At 55.7% G+C, this 18,821-nt stretch overlaps 1 protein-coding gene across 1 annotated transcript; it reads right to left on the minus strand.

Annotated features, from left to right (window-relative positions):
* Nucleotides 1–4,669: 4,669 nt before the first annotated feature.
* On the minus strand, nucleotides 4,670–16,902 carry AGT (angiotensinogen). The gene is made up of 5 exons (XM_036106969.2): nucleotides 16,792–16,902; nucleotides 11,704–12,555; nucleotides 8,070–8,337; nucleotides 6,336–6,480; nucleotides 4,670–5,563 (listed from the first exon to the last, which is right to left on the minus strand). Exons 2-5 carry the CDS (start codon nucleotides 12,530–12,532, stop codon nucleotides 5,372–5,374), a joined length of 1,434 nt encoding a protein of 477 aa, XP_035962862.1. The 5' UTR covers nucleotides 12,533–12,555; nucleotides 16,792–16,902; the 3' UTR covers nucleotides 4,670–5,371.
* Nucleotides 16,903–18,821: the final 1,919 nt, after the last annotated feature.

Raw genomic sequence — 18,821 nt, forward strand, 5'->3', positions numbered from 1 at the left:
TGGACAACAGCAGTGTTGGATCCCAGAGAGAGGGGAGACTGAGCCCTGTGTGGACAGTGGCCAGGCCCCAGCATAGGAGGACCCAGAGCCTGGCGACTCAGGTTTGAGAGAGTTTGGAGTTGGGGGTGCCAGGGAGGCCAGAACTCGGGGGGCAGAGTGTGTAGAGGAGGGCGGCTCTCGTTGTGTAGCTGGGTGCTGATTAGCCACTGGTGTGGGCAGGAGGCCATGAAAGTGAGGAAAGGTCCCCAGAAAGGAGCGGGTAGAACAATCCTCCGACCTCAAGGGGCCCAGGAATAGTGTGTGTTCCCGCCGGCCAGAATGGAAGGGCGCTGACGGGCCACCAGTAGGGTCCTCGGAAGGGTGTGGCCTCAGGCATGGCACCAAATTAGCCTAAACCAAAGGCTGGTCTCAACCCACTTAACAAAGCTTAAAAGCAAGCCTCAGAGGATAACTTTTCGGTAGACTCAACAGAAGTGCGGAGTAACTTGCATGCAGGGAGGTGGGCTACGGGACCCCCGCTCCCTTGAAGTGATGGAGTCACTGACATTCAAAACACATGGTGTTTTAGAGTCTCTCAGACGCACCCTGAACATCTGCTCATTCTGCAGCTTTAAAAATCACATGGTGGGGGCGCCTGGTGGCTCAGTTGTTAAATGTCTGCCTTCGGCTCAGGTCATGATATCAGGGTCCTGGGATTGAGCCCCGCCTCGGACTCCCTGCTCAGCGCAGGGTCTGTTTGTCCCTCTCCCTCCGCCCCTACCCCTACTGGTGCTCTCTCTGTGTCTCTCTCAAATAAATAAAGAAATAAAATCTTAAACAAAATCACACGGCGAACCTGTGTCCACACAAAAACCTGCACACGGATGTTTATAGCAGCTTTTATTCGTAATTGCCAAAAAACGTTGGAAGCAACCAAGTTGTCCTTCGGTATGGGGATGGATAAATCAAATGTTGGCCCACCCAGACAATGGAATATCGTTGGGTGCTAAAAAGAAATGAGCTGTCAAGCCATGAAAAGATACAGAGCAATCTTAAATGCATATTGCTAAGAGAAAGAAGCTGATCTGAAAAGACTGCATACTGTAGGATTCTAGCTATACGAACTTCTGGAAAAGAATGTCTCTCTATGGAGACAGTAAAAGGATCAGTGGTGTCAGGAGTTGTGGGAGATGAATAGGTAGAGCACAGAGGATTTTTAGGACATCAAAAATCTCACCTACTAGCATATGAGAACTCTGTACTTTCTGTTCAATTTTGCTATGAGCCCAAAACGGCTCTAAAAAAATAAATCCTATTAGAAAAAAAAATCACATGGGATGATATTCAAATCCAAAATCTGTCCAAAGCCTAAAGCCTTCAGTACATGTTTCAGCGATCCGAACTTTTCAGATTTTAGAAAGGTAATGTGGTTTCCATCCTGGGTACCATGGGGCCACATGGAACAGCGCCTGCTAATCAAACACGGGTATCTTTCTGCGGCAAACTGAGGACTCTTCACACTTCCATAAACTGCCATAACGTAAGGATCTTAAGCAGCCTCATGTCTGTTCAGGTTGGGGTTTGCTGCCAAATGAATAACAAACAAATATTGTTTAGTTTCCTAAACTCAGTAAAGATTTGGGCTCTGATGAGCTTCCTGGGTGGGCGGGAAACCACCCCAGGCCACCGTCCCTGCAGGCCCCACAAGTGCCCAGGCTGGAGGGGGTCAGAGCTGCTGAATCATTCCCTTGTCTACGGGAGGAGCACTTTGCAACCGCAGGAAGACTTAGAATTTAGTGAAGAATGGTTGATGAGAAACAGACCCCCGGAATTGACATATTTGTGTTAAGCAATCTGGGAAATGTTGGTATTTTGTATCCTGGTAACATCCCGACCCACTTCCCATTTATAAAGGAGCTGGAGGACAAAGAACAGCAGTGGGTCAGTTGGCAACATGGTGCTCCTAACAACCGCCCAAGCCCCAGCAGCCCCCAGCAGCCCCCCACAGCCTCCCAGCAGCCCCCCACAGCTTCCCACAGCCCCCCAGCAGCCTGCTCAGTGGGAGGCATGCTGCTAGCTGCTTTTTTAAAATAAGGCAAAGAACACCAATGTTGTCTTCCTCTCGTTGCGGCGTGACCGTGCTGTCCCGTGTCGCCGTGAGCAACTTCAAGAGCACGGTTCACGAGTCAGGATGACGGCAGCGGTGGGGCCTCAGGCTCCCTGCCGCCCCCATGCGGGGAGGGACATGCTGGGGGTCAGGGGGACGGCCCTGAACCCTTAGCGTGCACACATACATAGACCGCTTCTCGTGTGCGGTTGTTTTAGGGACCACAGGAGAAGTTGTCACGGTTAGAGTTCTGGTTGAAGATGCATCATCCGCCCGAGAGCAGGAATCCAAGAGCTGGTGCTGCTGGCCCTTCTAAAGCCTATGCTGGGCGGGGGATTCGGGGCTGGCCCTAACCCCAGCCCTAAAGCCCAGTGTGCAGCCTCGGGCCCCCTGGGCAGATGCGGACGCTGACTCCGGGGCCCGAGCTCGGCCTGAGGCTCTGCGTCTCTGACTCGCTCCTTGGGCCACGCTCAGCCATGAGACTCCCAAGCGCGCCTGCTTCTGGAATGTCCAGTTCTCCCCAGAGCCCTGGCATCTAGTAGCCATTCCAGAAAGGCCAAACCAGAGAGGAGTTGGGCGGCAGCTTCTGCTCCACACTGGGCCTCGGAGGGAAGAGGGGAAGAGGGGACGAGGGATCCAGGGAGCGCAGAGTGTGGTGGAAGATAGACCCAAACGAAGCCGGGGCCGGGCCAGCGGGGTCGGGGCTGCTGGGGGAACAGAGTCTCTAACAGATGCGGCAAGGGGGGCCCTGATCAGCACCCACAGTTCATTAACACGCAGCGGGCTCGGGACTCAGGACGTCTGGATTGCTGCCTCTTCAAAGTGACCATGCAAAGCACAGGTGCTGTGTCGTATTTATCCCCCCGGGGTCCACATTGCTCAGGCTGACGTTGTGGGAGGTCTGGGGGTCTGGGGGTTTGTGGGGAATGTGCACCCCTTGCCCAGGCTCCTTCACGTTCTGGAAGGAGGCAGCCGGCCACAGGCATTGGAACTTCCAAGCATCCATCCGTATCTGTGTGACGTGTCCAGAGCCTCCCTGTGCGGCCAGAAAGCAGAGGCCGATTTGAGGAAAGGGGAGTGGGGGGAGGTGGCCAGGAACTGAAACGATCCCCAGCAGAAAGCTTCACCTGCAGCTTTAAAGACAGGGATGGGTGCTGCTTGCGCCCCGAAACGCTTACAAACTTGAAGCCCTTCCCAGAAGCTTCCCCTGGGACATTTCATCTTCTCCGCTCCCAGGTGCCAGCCCTGTCCCTGTATGGTTGGTGGTCCTCTGTAATGGATGGGGGGAGCACTAGCCCTGGAAGACGATCCCAAAGGGGAGGCTCTTGAAGGGCCTGGAACGTGGGCCTTGAGGGTCCCCCCACAGTGCCGTTAGGAGACAGGCTTGAGTGTGTGCGCCAGGCTGTTGCATGTTTCCTTTGCTGCTGTAACATTTCCGCAAACGCAGTGGCTTACAACAGCCCAAACATTCTCTCACGGTTCCGAGGCCAGAAGGCAAAGACGGATCTCACTGACCCAAATCAAGGCGCTGGCCAGGCGGTGCTCCCTCTGGAGGCCCTAGGGCAGGATCCTTGTCCTGCTGCAGGTTTATGGAACGGGACTTCCAGACGGGAGAGGTCATAACGTTTTTATGGACTGACGGCCCCTGACATGTTGGTGGTTATTTCTCATTTATCCGTTCAAGGATTTCCCACAGTGGCACAGAAGGGCAGGGAGGCCCAGAGAGGGGAAGTCACCCACTCTGGGTCACAGTAAGTGTTGGACGTGGGCTTCCGGCTCAGCCGGTCCATCTCTGGAACGCATGCTCCTAGGCACCCACCATGCCCCCTCTCACGTGTGGCCCAGCTGTCCCCTGGACCTCGGAACAGGGAGGTGTATGCCGGACCAGCCGGGTGCTTGGGGACATGAGGGGGACACTGAGGTTCGGAGGGCATCGCGGGCCTGCCTCTCGTCCGCACAGCACGCTCGGTCCCCTCTGGACTGTGGGCAGCACAGTCGTCATTAAGCGGAACACGGACGCTTCTGCTCACACCACTGACACCGCACACGGGAAGGACCTGGCTCAACCTGGAAACCGTCATCCCCACCCCCACCCCCGGATGCTTGCCCGGCTGCCGCGCGCCCCTGGGCCCTCGTCGGTGGGCACCGTAGTCCGTAGCCTGCCTAGTAATTTCAGCGTCTGTGGAGGAAGCCAGAGAAGGTGCTTTCTGTATGTCAGGGAACATCTTCACTGTCATCAGCAACAGCGATCTGACCCTGTGTCCCCGGAAAGGAAGAAGTGACCGTCGGCCCCGTTCCTTCCCGGCTGCATGTAGGAGCATGGGGCCTCCCCCACGCACCCACCTGCCGCTTAGGGATGGAAGCGTCCAGAAGCAAACTTCTCCAAATGATGGCTAAGTACCAGCCCACACCTTCCCTGGAAATTCCACCCAAAATACAGCTCAAAGCCCTAGAAAGGACTTGGTGTGTATGGTCTGTCAGCTAAATGGCAGGTTTTTGTTTTGCTGCTAAGTGAAAGAATTTTTCTTTCTAAGATTTTATTTATTTATTTGATTTATTTGTTTGTTTTATTTATTTATTGACAGAGTACACACAAGAGAGAACTGGAGTGGGGGGAGGGGCTGAGCAGGGAACCTGACTCGGGGCTCGATCCCAGGACCCTGGGATCATGACCTGAGCCAAAGGCAGATGCTCAACCAACTGAGCCACCCAGGCACCCCAAGAATTTTTCTTTTTTGTTTATTGTTGCAAGACATTTATTAATAACACAAGGGATAATCAGCCATAGTATTACATTCTAACATAAATTCAGATGCTTGTGTTTTTCAAAGATCACAGTATCCTGGGAAAGAAGACCGGGAAACCAACAAAGGCTAAGGCATCGTGGGGACGGCAGCTCGTCCGCTCACATTCCCTAGCCAAACGTGCACCCAGGGCAGTGAAAACTGTGTAATTGTAAAACCCAATTTCTGTTCTCTGATAAAAAGGAAACACTTTTTGGTTTCACGGACCAGTTGGTCTGTTCAGACTTTTTCCTGAACAGTTGTCCTGTGCTAAACTCCGGTTTTTGGCGCCCCCCCCCCCACATGGCCCAAGATAAACCTAAGAACCCGGGAGGCCTTCTGCCCGCAGGTTCTGCTGCTCGTTAGATGGGAGGACAACGGCTTCTTTCCAGCTCCAAGCTGACTCACTGGAAGGCAGAGTGGAAGATGGGTGACAAATCGGCACTGCTGTGGGCTCCTGCCTGCTTACGGTGACAAGTGCGTCTCAGTGGCGGGCCAGGCCTCACACCGCGCTCAGTGGGTTGGCCACACGGCCCAGGAAGTGGAGGGCCGTGGAGTCTTGCTCGTAAATGGCAAACAGGAACGGGCGGTTCAGGGTCACCTCCAAGGCCTCGGGCCCATCCGGCTGCGGGGCAGACTCTGTGGGTTGCTCTCCCTCGTCTGCTTTTAGTTCCAAAAGGATGCTATTTAGCACCTGCAAAGCAGCAAGCATTGGGGCGGCTCCCGAAGGCCCTCGGGGCCCAGGGAGACGGTGCAGGACAGCGGTTTCTCCAGCCTGCCCGCACCATGCATGCCCCTCAGTGTAGACGACTCCCACTTGGCCCAACTCACATGATAGCTCCTCCCAAAGAGTCCCTCCAACCCACCGGTCTCCACTTCCCACCTTGCCGTCCAGGGAAGCACCCTGGGCCCCTCGGCTGTGCTCCACCAGTGCTTGGTTCATCCCACTAATTTAGCAAGAGGGCTCACGCCCCCCAGCAGTGATCTCCGAGGTCAGAACTGTGAAGGGCCCCCCTCTGCCCAGTACCCAGCACAGTGCCCAGTGCATCCAGGCCCCCCGGCTGCAGGGATGCCTCATTCCACGTGGCAGAGGGACCATCTGCCTACTGCTGGGTGTTCCCTGAAGCAGGCAGCTCTCTGGCACCGGGCACTTGCTCTGCTCTCACGGCCTGAGTCCTGACCCTGCTGTGGGATCTGGGAAGGACCCCGAGGCTAGGCCAGGCTGGGCAGAGCTAAGAACACATGATGAGGAAGGGTTTGCAGCTCTCCACCTGTCCCCGGAAAGCTCCAGAAAGTTCTGGTCACTTCTTTCCCACCCCGGGTGCACACTCATCTAGCCATGCTCTCCTCCCCTCCTCCCCTGCCTGCCTCCCAGAAGCTCCCTCCGTGTCCCTCTGGTCTACACCTCACACCCTGTGAACACACGGGATCTACTCGGGCCCAGACAGACACCGCCAGCACGGTACCTTTCCGAGTCTGAGACTGTCATCACTGATTTTGCCCAGGTTCGCCTCGGCACCCAGCAGGGTGGGCAGCTTGGCCTGAGCAAGCAGGTCCTGCAGGTCATAGGAGGCTCGCAGTGTCAGCTGGGGCATGGTCAGGCGGATGGCTCTGCGGGAATGATGCACACTTAGGGAGGGCCCGGGTGGCTCCCCCTCTGAGGCCCTGGGGCCCCCTCACCCAGCTAGGCTGTCTCGGGAAAAGTTCGTCAGCAACGAAATACAACAAAAAACTTTCATGTCCTTGGAAGTACTGTGAGAAGGATGTACATTTAAAGCAGCGCTTTCTGGGGGTTTGACAATGAATTGTTGCCTGTTCTTCATTCTACTCTGGTTTTCGGTTGGCTGCATTGAAGCTGTATTACCTGGATAATTGTAAACTACTCTTCTCTGAAATAATGCATCGTGTCTTACTAGCCACCTTTCAATGGTGTTCTTGACATAGAAACCCCGTGGAGGGGAGAGCGATGGGAGGAATGTCCTGTCGCTCTCCGTGCCGGCCATGTTGCTTACACCAACTCAGTTGACCTTCCTGTAGGACCTCTGCCTTCCTTTGGCTTCCTGAGAGCCCATGGATGTTTCCAGTGACATGCCAAACCTTCACGAGAGTTACAGTACACCCACGTCCATAGCAGCATTATTCACAATAGCCAAAAGGTGGAAGTGACCCAAGTGTCCATTGATGGATGACTGGATAAACAGAACATGTCTGTCCACACAATGGAATATTAGCCTTAAGAGGAAGGAAATCCCGACCCATGCTGCCGCATGGATGAACCCTGAGGACGTCACGCTAAGCGAAGTAAGCCCATCACAGTTCAGTCATCTGAGGTCCTAGAGCAGAGGGGTTCACTCTAGAGCCCGGAGGTGGAATGGCTGCGGCCAGGGGCTGGGGGAGGGGGAACGGGGAGTTCGTGTTTCCATTTGGGAAGATGAAAACGATCTGGAGACGGATGGTGGCGAGGGACGCACACAGCGTGGGTATGCTCCATGCCACTGAACTGTGCGCTTACAGATGGTTCGCGTGGTAAACTTGATGTTAGGTGTTTACCATCAGCGCAACAAAAACCGATTTAAAAAGGAGCGTTGCCCTCAGGAGGCCAGTGGGCCCCTGAGTGCCGGTCTCGGAGCAGGTTTCCGGACTCCACTGCTCTGGGCCGCAGATGCGGGTCAGGTGTAGTGCCCCAGTGGAGGGGAATGGCTTTCTTCCCGCCAGAGTTGGAAAGCCCCTCCCCCAGGCGTCTCAAGGGGGTCCAAACCCTTCCGGAAAGCCAGTCCCCAACAAGCTCTTGGAATGCAGCTGATTGTGGGTGGGGGAGGACGGGGGTGGGGGGGTGGCATCAAAAAGTCCCCCACCCCCACGGCAGATTGAAATGCAGTCCTCCAAAACCAGTGGGTAAGCCCAAGCCCAAGGAAAGCACGCTCCCCACTCCTTTGCCTCTCCTGGGCCCAGAAAGAGACGATACCTGCAGAGCTAGGTCAGCGGATGGTTGGAGGGCTGATGCATGAACTCACCGGCCTTCTGCTCAGGAACAGCAGGGCCACCCGGCCCCTCCCCGTCCTGTGCCCAGGGCTCAGCCAACACCGGCCCATCTGCCCACCCCACGCCCCCTCCCGCCCTGGGCAGAAGGATGGGCCCAGCCCCCCCACATCCCAGGGGGAGCAGCCCCAGAGGTGCCAGGTGGTGCCCGGGAGCCGTACCGGGGAGACAGGTTCTTCACCCACGTCGGGAAGTTGTGCTGGAAGGTGAGGGCCTCCACCTTCTGCAGGCCCGAGGCGTCGTGGGGCTGGACCAGCAGCAGGCAGGCGTTCTTGCTGAGGGCCACACGGGTCATGGAGAGGTTGTTCTGGGCGTCGCTCCAGTGCTGGAAGGTGCCCGTGCCCGAGAGCATGGGGACCGACACCGAGGTGCCGTTGTCCACCCAGAAGTCCTGCAGCCCCGCCAGCAGGGAGAATCCCTTCAGCTTTCCTGGAGACCCAGAGAGGAGAGCAGGAGGGACGGGTCAGCTGAGGCAGGGGCAGGCGGGTGGGCTGTGGGCTGGAGACACCACGGACAGAGCCGAAGCCCAGCCTGTGCCCCGGCCTCCTCTCGGCACACCCCAGGCCGCCGACCCACGACCCCCAGGGCCGGCCAAGTCTTCCTCCTGCAGAATCCAACCGTTTGAGTTCACGACGGCGACACCAGCTATTGAAGACATTTTCCACACCACCTGTCACTGTAAGGCCCACAAAGGAAACCAGGGCCTTAGGGAACTTAGGCCACTACGAACTGACCTGGTAAACTCACCCCAGATCTGTCCTGGCCCAAAGCCTGCGGTCCGCCACACTCACTGGCTTCTTTTTAAATAACTTAATTTTTTTTTTTTTAGAGAAGTCAGGCTCACAGTGAACTTTAGAGGAAGGCATAGGGTTTTCCTGTTTACCCACCACCCCCCACACGCACAGCCCCCCGCACTGTTGACACCCCCACCGGAGTGGGACACCTCTTAACACTGATGACCCTATGCGGACACATCATTGTCCCCCAGAGTCCAGGGTTGACATTAGGGCCCACTCTCGGGGCCGTACGATCCATGGGGCTGGACAGATGTGCGGTGACGTGTGTCCACCATCACAGTGTCACCCAGAGCAGCCTCATGGCCCTACGCAGCCTCGGGGCGTGCCCACTTCTCAATCTGTGAGCAGGGCCAGCTGCAAGGGCAGTCTCCCCTTCTCGTGTCGGGACGCAGGGCTGAGCACGCATGTCCTGCAATGCAGCCTCCATGTCTCAGGCCTCCGTGCTGCCCGGGACAGACATACGACCTGGTGTGCCCGGCGGCTCCGTGCAAGCTTGCCCTGGGCCCTGCGGGGAGGGGGAGCCCTGTCTGGTGCCCTCCCTCCTGGGGCTGCGCAGGGGCTGGCTGTGCTGTCACGGGAGGAGGGGCGGACGCCTGCTCGAGGCCCTGTCCCTGGGGGTCTCTCCCTGACTGTAGCCCCTGGCACAGCCCCCACCCCACCCCGCACTGTGCTCTTCTCAGTCACCTTGAGAGCTCAGTCACCCATGTTGGGGCTATTTCTGGGAGGATGAGGTGAAGGGGAGTCTGTCACAGAGCAGCCCCCAGGTGCCGGCTGGCTGGGGGTCTGAGTAGAGGCCCGTTAAAGAGCCGGGGCTCCCTTTTCCTGAAGCAGAAGTCTCCAAGGTGGCGGGGTGGGGGCTGGAGGGACAGGTGCCGGGGAGGGGGCTGGACAGGCTGCCTTCCCCGGGCCTGGGTCTGAGGAGAAGGGACTGGTGGACCCAGCGTCCTCTTGCTCTTTGACACTCAGAGACCGTGGGGAGACAGGAGTAAGAAGCCTCAGGGTCCTTCCTGCCCGGCTCCCCGGGGGGCCCTCAGTGCTGGCCCACCAGGCCTGGCCGGGGACTTGTTCATTTAGGGGAAGAAAGGTCTGCATCTCTTCCCACCAGAACAGAAAGACATGAGAATCTGAAAGAGGTGTCTGTCCTGTCCTATCTGCTCAGCTGAAAAGCACAGCACACCATCCTCACCCGGAGGTTAAGTAAATCTCTCAAGGTTAAGTCAACTGGTGTTGTGGAATCTGCCAGAGCCAGCGCCAGCTTGGGATGACTGCACGGCCTGGGCAAAGGGCGCCCTGCTGCTCAGGGGCTCCCAATGCCCGAGTCTCTGCCAGCCAGGAACATCCAGCTGTGCACTGAGGTCGTGGTAATAGAACATCACTACCAAAGGGAAACTTAGAGCTCCCCAGACAGCCTGCGGCTTCATAAGTGGGCACGCGGTGGTGGGCAGGGAGGGGCGGTGCATCTCTGTTTGATGGAAACTGAGGCACAGAAAGGTCAGGGAGCAAGATCAGAGGGTGAGGCATGGTGGGGCTGGCCGAGCGTCCAGGCCCCTGTGACTCTCTAGCTTTCCTTTTTGGGGGGCAGGACTTTCTCAGTGAGCTCTCCTCCTGGGGCTCCTCTTAGGAACGGCGGGCTGAGCCCACTAGTCCCCTCTGTCCTCCACAGGGGGCGGCCACCCTCAGCTGGAGGGCGCCTGTGCTGGACTCTGTTCTTGGGTCTCGCATCTTCCTCCTGCACCCAAAACAGGCAGGAGGTCCTCCACCGTGGCAGTTCACAGACTTCCAGGATATTTTCAGAGTAAGAAAGTAGTCATTGTTTAAACCTCCCTGTCTCTGGTTTCATCTCTGGGCTGCGGGCTCACTTGGTTCGCAAACGCACCCTCCCCAGCCCACCCATCGGTTTGCAGAGCCTCTACCTTAGCACGTGTTCCCAGGACAGTGTGCCTGTTGCGTCACCTTCCGGGGACCCTCCCTGCCTCCAAGGCACACAGCCCCGGCCGCCTGGATGCCCTCTGACCAGAACACTTTGCCTGCTCCGGCTCCCACCGCCCTTCCAAAATCTGGCCCGACCCATCTTTCGGGCTCTGCCTTCCACGGGTCACATCCACTCCGAGCTCTGGCCAGACAGAGCCGCCCTTGCTCTGGTTTCTGGCCCTCAACTCACCAGGCTTTGCTCACACGTTTGTTCTTCCACAGCCCCGCTCCCCTCGCCTGCCCCCAGGCCTCTGTCCTCTCCCCAGTGACCCTCTCTCCTCCCAGTGCTTGGCACCACCAGAGTGCCTTCCCAGGGCGATTTTACCTAGAGCTCTGTAGCTGGGGGCATTTGCCTGTGGGATCTATCTCCCCTCTTGAACTTGAATAGGCAACCTGGGGTCGGGACCTGTGCATCCCTCCTCCCCGGCCCCTCTGGGACGCCCAGCTCAGGGTCATGCACGTAATAAATCGTCAGTGATTAGTTGTTGAATGAGCGAACTATCTTTGCAGGGATTTGGGGGTGGGTAGGGGTAATGACCCTCCCAACATGAAAGTGGTGTAAGCAAACAAACTGGTTATTTCTGCTGGGACATTGAGCTTCTCCAGAGAAAAGAACCCTCCCTCCTGAGCGTGGAGCTCGGCCACAGGGCCGGGAGGTGTGGGTTTGGATCCCAAGACCCCGACTTGTGGCTGTGCCATCGTGAGGAATTCACTGTGTTTTTTTCTAGAGGCAGGAGCACCAATTTGCCACATCACAAGGGCATCAATGATCAGAGTACAAGGATGTCCTGTAGGAGCTGCACATACTAGAGCAGGAGGAGGGTGGGCGGATACTCATCCAAGGAGCCCATTGGGCAGCTACTTCCGGCTCCTTGAGAGCGGCTCCCAGGTACTTCCTCATGTTTGCCACCCTGCGCGTGTCCAAGGCCCGGCCCTGCTGAGCTGAGTGCTGGACATTAAGTCCACAGACACAGAGAACTGTTACCCTCTGGCGCCAGCCCAGCGGCACCCCCGGAGCTTACCTTACCTTGGAAGTGGACGTAGGTGTTGAAAAGTAGGGTGCTGTCTGGGCTGACTCCTGACAGGGGTCTGTCCATTTTCCACCCTGTCACTGCCTGCGTGAACCTGTTGATCTTCTCTGCAGCGAGATCCGGGTCCGTGGACAAGTCCAGAGAGCGCGGGAGGGTGACCGGGGCAAAGAGAGCCAGGCCCTGCACAAAGGGCTGCTTCAGGCGCAGGCCAGGGGCTGTGAACAGGCCCAGCACCGTGGAGAGGAGCAGTGTGGACTGGCCGTCAGCGCCCCCCTGGGCGACCAGAAGGCCCTGGATGGTCTGCAGGGCGGAGAGGACCTTGTGGCCATCGAGCCGGGAGGTGCAGCCCTGGTCCTCCCCGGGGACGCCCAGGAACACCTGCAGTCTGCTGGCCGTGGGGTCCAGCGCGCCCAAGTAGAGAGAGGCCAGCGTGCCAAAGAGAGTCGTTGGGGACAGGACGGTCCCGCTGGCCGTGCTCCAGGACTCACTCAGCACCCTGTACATGTGGAAGCCCAAGAAGTTGAGCATCATCCCCACTTTCGCTGCCCGCATCCTGTCTTCCTCCTCCTGCTTCTCAGTGGCCAGCACCAGATGCTCTCGAAGGGCCTGCTCGTCCACAGGGGACGTCTTGGCCTGAATCGGGACCGGCGTGAAGGTCGGGTCTTTGGGCATCTCCGTGTTGGATTTCTCCAGGTGCTCACAGCTGCTCTTGCTGTAGACAAGGAGGTGGAAGGGGTGTATATACACCCGGTCCCCGGCGGCCAGGCCGGCCCAGGCCAGGACACAGAGGACGGTGGCCCCCAGGCTCACCCCGGCAGGAGCCATCTCTGACAGGGGCACTCACTTCCCTGAAACATCAGGTCACGAAGGGCGACAGATTACCAAGTGAGTAAGTGCCCTCCAGCCAGACTTTCGGCTGTCCCAATATTCCCCGCGGTCATTTAATCCAGGAGAAATCTATCCGAGTCTACACATTTCGAAGAGAAGCAATAGAGTCAAAGCTCTGAGGAAAATATCTCTGTGATCCACACACAGCACACTGTTGCGGGCTGAGCTGGGCCTTTTGGGGGCTTATTTTGGGGTTGGTTTTGTTTTGTCTGATTTTTATAATCGGGGGAATGTCTTGATATGAAGACATTGGTAGATTTTAAACAGAAATACGAAATTGTCCATTACGTCAGGTAAAAATGTACACAAACGTTTTCACAAAATATTGTAAGCGCTTCTCTTCAAGAATATGTGAATGGCTGATATTATTTTTTACCTTGTGCTAATCAGTGATATATGCTTTAGTCAATAATTATGCTCAGGTCATGATCTCAGGGTCCTGGGATCGAGCCTTGGGTCTGGCTCCCTGCTCGGCGGGGAGCCTGTTTCTCCCTCTCCACACACCTCTCACCCTGCTCGTGCTTGCTCTCTCTCTCTCAAATAAATAAATAAAACCTTTTTTTTTTTAAAGAGTAATATGGAAACATTTAATCTTATTTTAAAGGAAGTTTAATTTTAAAATTTTAAAAAAAATTTCCCTTGTTGCCTTAAAGTTTTTAACTTCATATGTCCTAAATCCCACTACTTCAAAATGTACTATATGGGGAGACAGAGTCTTTAAAGAGGTAATTTAGGTTAAACGAGGTCATTGGGATGGGCTCTCGTCCAGTCTGACTGGTGTCCCTTTTAAAAGAGGAGATTAGGACACAGACACACACAGACGGAAGACCCTGGGAAGACAGAAGATGGCCATCTACAAGCCAAGGAGAGAGACCTCAGAAGAAGTCAAACCTGCTAACACCTTGACCTCGGACTTGCAGCCTATGTGTGACATGCAGGTTATCCCAGTACTTGTCGCCTCCCGAATCATGAGAGGACAGATTTCTGTCGTTGGAGTGACCCAGTCTGTGGGACTTTGATAAGGCAGCCTGAGCAAACTCATGCAACCACATGCCCCTGGCTGTGAGTTTTCCCCTAGAAAACCAGCCGTGGACCAGACCGCCAGTCTCCAGGAGGCCTCCTGGCCCCAGGGTAGGTGGGAAACCAGTTTGGAATACAAGACTTACACACACAGAGGTTTTTCCTATGTTATAAACTGGCCTGGCAAGAAAGATGGAACGTGTATTATCAACCAGGAAATGTACGTCTCATTTCCCAGACAAGGTGCCTAATTTAAAAATAGAGATATTATAACTGGGTAGTATGTGAGAGTTCCCAGAAGCCCCTGCCATAGGTTACCCAATCTAGTCCTTGCGCTGTTCAGGCAAGGAAGGAAGTGTTTCACCTCTTTGCAGACACAGGAGGGGGGGTTCTGAGGCCTGAAGAAAAGTTCCCGAGCTCACACAGCAAGCATGTAACAGATGCAATTCAGACCTGCGTTTTCTCTCACCGGTCAGTCCCAGCCCCGGTTCCCATTGGTCTCACCTGGGAAGCCCTAGAGACTGTGGAAGTCTGTCTCACCCCCAGAGATGTCAGTTAAAATGGCCCTGGGGTGTGGCCTGGGAACGGATTTTTCAGCCTCCCCATGGCCTTACCAGACAGCTAACTTTGAGCACCAGAGGCTCAGCCTAAAGCCCTGGTGTTTCCACCTGTCCCAATGCCCCAAACCAGCCAGCAACTATGTCTTACATGGTGGAGCCCCCATGGAGCTCAACACCAGCCCCACCAACGCCTCTCACCAATAGCCGATGGCGTTGGTCTGTGCTGGGGCTGGGTATCGATTTTTTTTGAAAGCTTCCCAGGTGAGTCTAATGCGCAGCCATGGAGTAGAACAATCCTCTGCCCTTGACGTGGGTCTCTAGGGTTGGCAGGAGGATCTCCAGCACCCTTCTCTAGAGCCCTGTGATTCTGTTCCAGACATGAGGCACACGGAGTAGCCTGCGGTCCTGGAAGACAAGGTTCTTGGGCTGGCTCTGCTAACTTATTCCACTGTCCAACTCTTTGCAATTGAGGGGGATCCATGTTCATTGTATGGGTTCATTTGGTTCCAATCATCTCCATGATATCTCCCTCATTTCTGGTGAAGACGTGGACCAACTTAGTTCTTCGTGCTCCCATCCTAATCCTCAGGCATCCCTGGAACTGAGGTATGTCTCCACTAACTCAAGGTCACCTTGACACCACTGTCTTTCCAGCACACGTACGCATACCCAGTTATCCCCTTCTGTTGACACCTTGCACTCCTGTCCCGGGTCTGGTAACCTGCACCTGCTTTCACCTTAAAAGCGTTGTGTGTTTAGTTCTGCTCTGGTCATCAAATACCAAAGGAACTTTGACTTCTGACCTCGGCCACCGCTTCGCCCTCCTCCCCGTGCATTTGAATCAAGCACTGTTCTCATGAGAAGCCACACGACATACAAAAATGGAACAGAAAGTTCTCCTTCCTGTCCAGACAGGCCTCTGTTGCCTGCTCATGCCAAAGCACACTGAGTTATCAGGGGAAACTTGCAGAAGCCGAGGGCTGGAGAAATCTTACAGTAACGGCACCCAGGCCCGGGCTGGGGCCATGCAGGTGAGGACAGCCCCCTCCCTGCTTTGCCAGTCCCGCGTGGCGCAGGCACCATCTGGGGTGAAGCAATTCCACGGTCACTGTCGGGGCAGAGACTGCTGTTGTTCTCAGCTGGGATCAGTGGCCGCTGGGCTAGCTGGTCCTAAGTCAGCACACAGCCAGGGCCCGAGAATAAATGGGGGCTCCAGGCACCTGTGGATCTGCCCTCCTCCACCAGCCCTGCTCAGTCTCTCTCTCCACCTCCCTGCTTCTCGGTGTCCCTACTCCTTGTGGTTCCATAGCTTCCCAAAATGGTAGACCGGCAGCCAACACTGTTCTAATGTCCGTATGGCCAGGCAGTGTTCCCGTGCTTTCCATGGACCGACTCGTCTCATCCTGCTAAGGCTTCCATGACACCCTATTTCACACTGCAACTGTCCCCACCACGCCTGCCACCCTGAACTCACTCACCTCGCTTTACTTCCTTTCACCACGGCACTGACCACCTTATGACCTTATAAATAATTAATTCTAACGTATTTATTTACGTTTAGTGTTCATTGCCAGTCTCTTCCCCCGTGAAGGCAAATCTTGCGAGAGTGGGGTCCTTGCTCTGTTTTGTTCGCTGATATATATATATATATCACATATATATATATATACATATATATATATATATATCACATTTCCAGAAATGTTCCTGGGACATGGTAGGTACTTGATAAATAATTGTTAAGTGGATTAATTAATGCTGTTTTGCAGAGGAACAGAGGGGTTCCGTGACTTGCTCAAGGTCATGCAGCTAAGTGAGAGGCAGGACTAGGATTCAAACCCAGACCCCCTGATGCCATAGTCCACACGCTTCAGCACCCATCTGTAGTGCCTCTTGAACAAATTAATAAGAATCTGTCTTTTTAGTTTCTCCTAAAGTTTAGAAAGCACTTTCACATTCTATTAGCTCTCTTAATTTACACCATTATTGAGGAGCAAGGGAGGCCAGGCATTGCTATTTGTCCCATTTTATAGATGAGCAAACCAAGGCTCGGGGATAGAAAGTGATGAGTTGAGGGCACCCAAACCTTGAACCGAGGACCGGAGGCAGCACTGCCTCAGGAGAGGTGCAGGAGACAGACGCAGGCCACCCTCACTTGAGCCTCTGCGGATGCAGCCCCGGGCTAACTGAGTCTGCTCCCCCACCCCCCTCCCGGCTCCGGCACCTGCACAACAAGCCTGGCACTTCCTTCTGACTGGAAGAGACCCGTGGACTCTAGGCCACTGTGGCTCTGCTCCCGTACCGGCCCCTGAGGACCCAGCCCTGCTCAGAGGCAGCGGGAGGAGCGGGCCACCCTGCCCTACTGCTGGGGAGGGGCAGTTCCTCCGCTAAGACCTGGGGTGGGCTGAGGGGGAGGACAGCCCATGAGAGGACATCCAGTGTGACAGGAGGGGAGAGACGTCTTCTGCGTCGTCTTCAGTACTGATTCCCCTGCAGTGCATGTCACCACTGACCCCTGGCTTCTGGCTCCCAGCAGATAACTCAGCTGCCCCGAGAGAGATGGGGAGGGGGCAGCGGCGGGGGAGGGGTGTGGATGGAGAGGGGCTCCCCACTTACCCTCTGTTCGAGTCCCCAAAACAAGAGCAGCCTCTTCCCCTGGCTGGGCCACCGAGGCCCTATTTATATCAGAGGGGTGGGGATGGAGCTGTTCCCAGACCGCTCTGTGCCCAAGCTGGGGAGGAGGGAGGTGACATCACTTGGCCCCGCCAGGGGGGTGGGGGCCTCAGGCAGCCAGGCCTGACCGAGGGACAGGCGCCAGAGCAACTCTCAGGCTGGGACTCCTTCCAGGAAGTCAGGGTGATCGATACACACTTTCAGTGCCGAACAGAATGAGCCGGTACGCTGTCGAGTTACACATTTACCCGAGCTCACCTCACTGGGGCCACGGTGACGGACACGGGGGCATCCCACGTAGGTGTGTGTAGGTGTGTGATGGGTCTCTGCCCTGAGGTGTGACAGCCACCCAGACCTTCTGACAGAGCCCTCTTGAGGTGTGCTTCTGAGAGTCCCCAAGAACATGCTTGAGTCCCCAGTGGGCAGGGGAAGGAGCAGTGGAGGGTGGCCCGGGGGGCGACTTCTGACCCCGCAGCCTTGACCGGCTCAATGGTTGTCCAAACAACCTTTAGGCATCTGCTCCATGAGAGGCCCTCTGACGGGCATGGGGAGAGACACACAACCAAGCAGAAGCACCTTCTAGAGATTCGTGATTTAGCTAGGGAGACTGCTAGACGCCAACAATGATACAGACAGACGGAAGGGCACCGACAAGATGCTTTCAGATCCTGGGAAGGAACAATTGTTAAAACTGGGGAAGGTCTCAGGAAGAAATGTCATTTCAGTCAAAGCTGGAAGGATAAATAAGTTGGGCTTGGATGCTGAAGAAGGGATCTTTACAGGCTTATAGGATAGTAACAGAGGGGTGGGAAAGCGTGGAGCTTGTTTAGGGGACACCAGCACTCTTAAAGATGCTATGAGGGAGAGCAGGGATCACAGCAAATGGCCACTGCTCCCTGTGCCTGCCCCCATGGCCGAGGAGGGCACCCCGTCTTCCCTGAGTGTCCCCTGGACACAGGACTTCAGGCCAAACTCTCCAGGATCCGAGCTGACGCATGAGACGAAACCCACTTGCCACCGCAGATCTGGGGCATGGGACCGAGTGACGTGGAAAGAAAGGATGCTGGTTAGAGTCTGAACACCAGCTCAGAGGTCAAAGTCGATGCCACGGGAGGGAGGGATGGAAGATGTCTGGGTGGGGGAATGCCATGAAGCCTGATTTCTGCTTTTACAAATGTCCTCTAATTGTGACGGGCATCAGACATCCAGGCTCCAGCCCGGAGAGGATGTTGAAACCAATAACCAAGAGTGGGACCATGGAAGCACAAGAACTCTGGGGAAGCACTGGGAAGAGTTTGATCTTGGATGGGTTTCTTTCGAGCATCTATTGGACCCCAGTGGGGAATACTCGGGTAGACAATCCCCGCCCTCAGGACAGAAATCTGGGCTGGAGACACAGACATGGGGCGCTAATGCATCACGGGGGAATTCAAGCCTGTGGGTGGAGATGTCTCCCAGCCCACCCTGAGAAGAGTTAGAAATGAGGAGAGGGGAGAAGAGGACAACCTAGGGAGCTGGGAGATGGGAAGGGAGTCAGCACAGGAAGGAGGTGGGGGGATGGGTGGGTTGCAAGACACAGGGGGTGGTGTTCCAGAAGCCAAGAAGAGAGTTCTGAGAGGTGAGGAGTTAGGGCCCAAAGGAGGCCCTTTGGGCAGCATGTCGGAATGGCTTCAAGTCATTGGTGTGGAGCTGTCTCCACCCAGAGCATTCTTGATGGATCATTTACCAACTCTTTATTGCTCATCAAAGACCGTGAAGAGGAGGGTAAGAGTCCCGAGGGAGCTGGAGAGCGGCCTCGGGGAAGGACGAGGGAGGGGCCTGGCTGAGATGGTTTGCGAAGCCAATGGAAGATTGAATTGTGAACTCCTCTTTAAAGATTGTGATAATGAAGGGGTGCAGGGACTGGAAAACTCTGTATTCTCAACTCCCAGGTAGAAGGAAGAAAGAATTCATATTTATTGAGCAGCTTGTTA

Source organism: Halichoerus grypus, chromosome 7 (genome assembly GCF_964656455.1).
Source record: "Halichoerus grypus chromosome 7, mHalGry1.hap1.1, whole genome shotgun sequence".
Lineage (NCBI taxonomy): Eukaryota > Metazoa > Chordata > Mammalia > Carnivora > Phocidae > Halichoerus > Halichoerus grypus.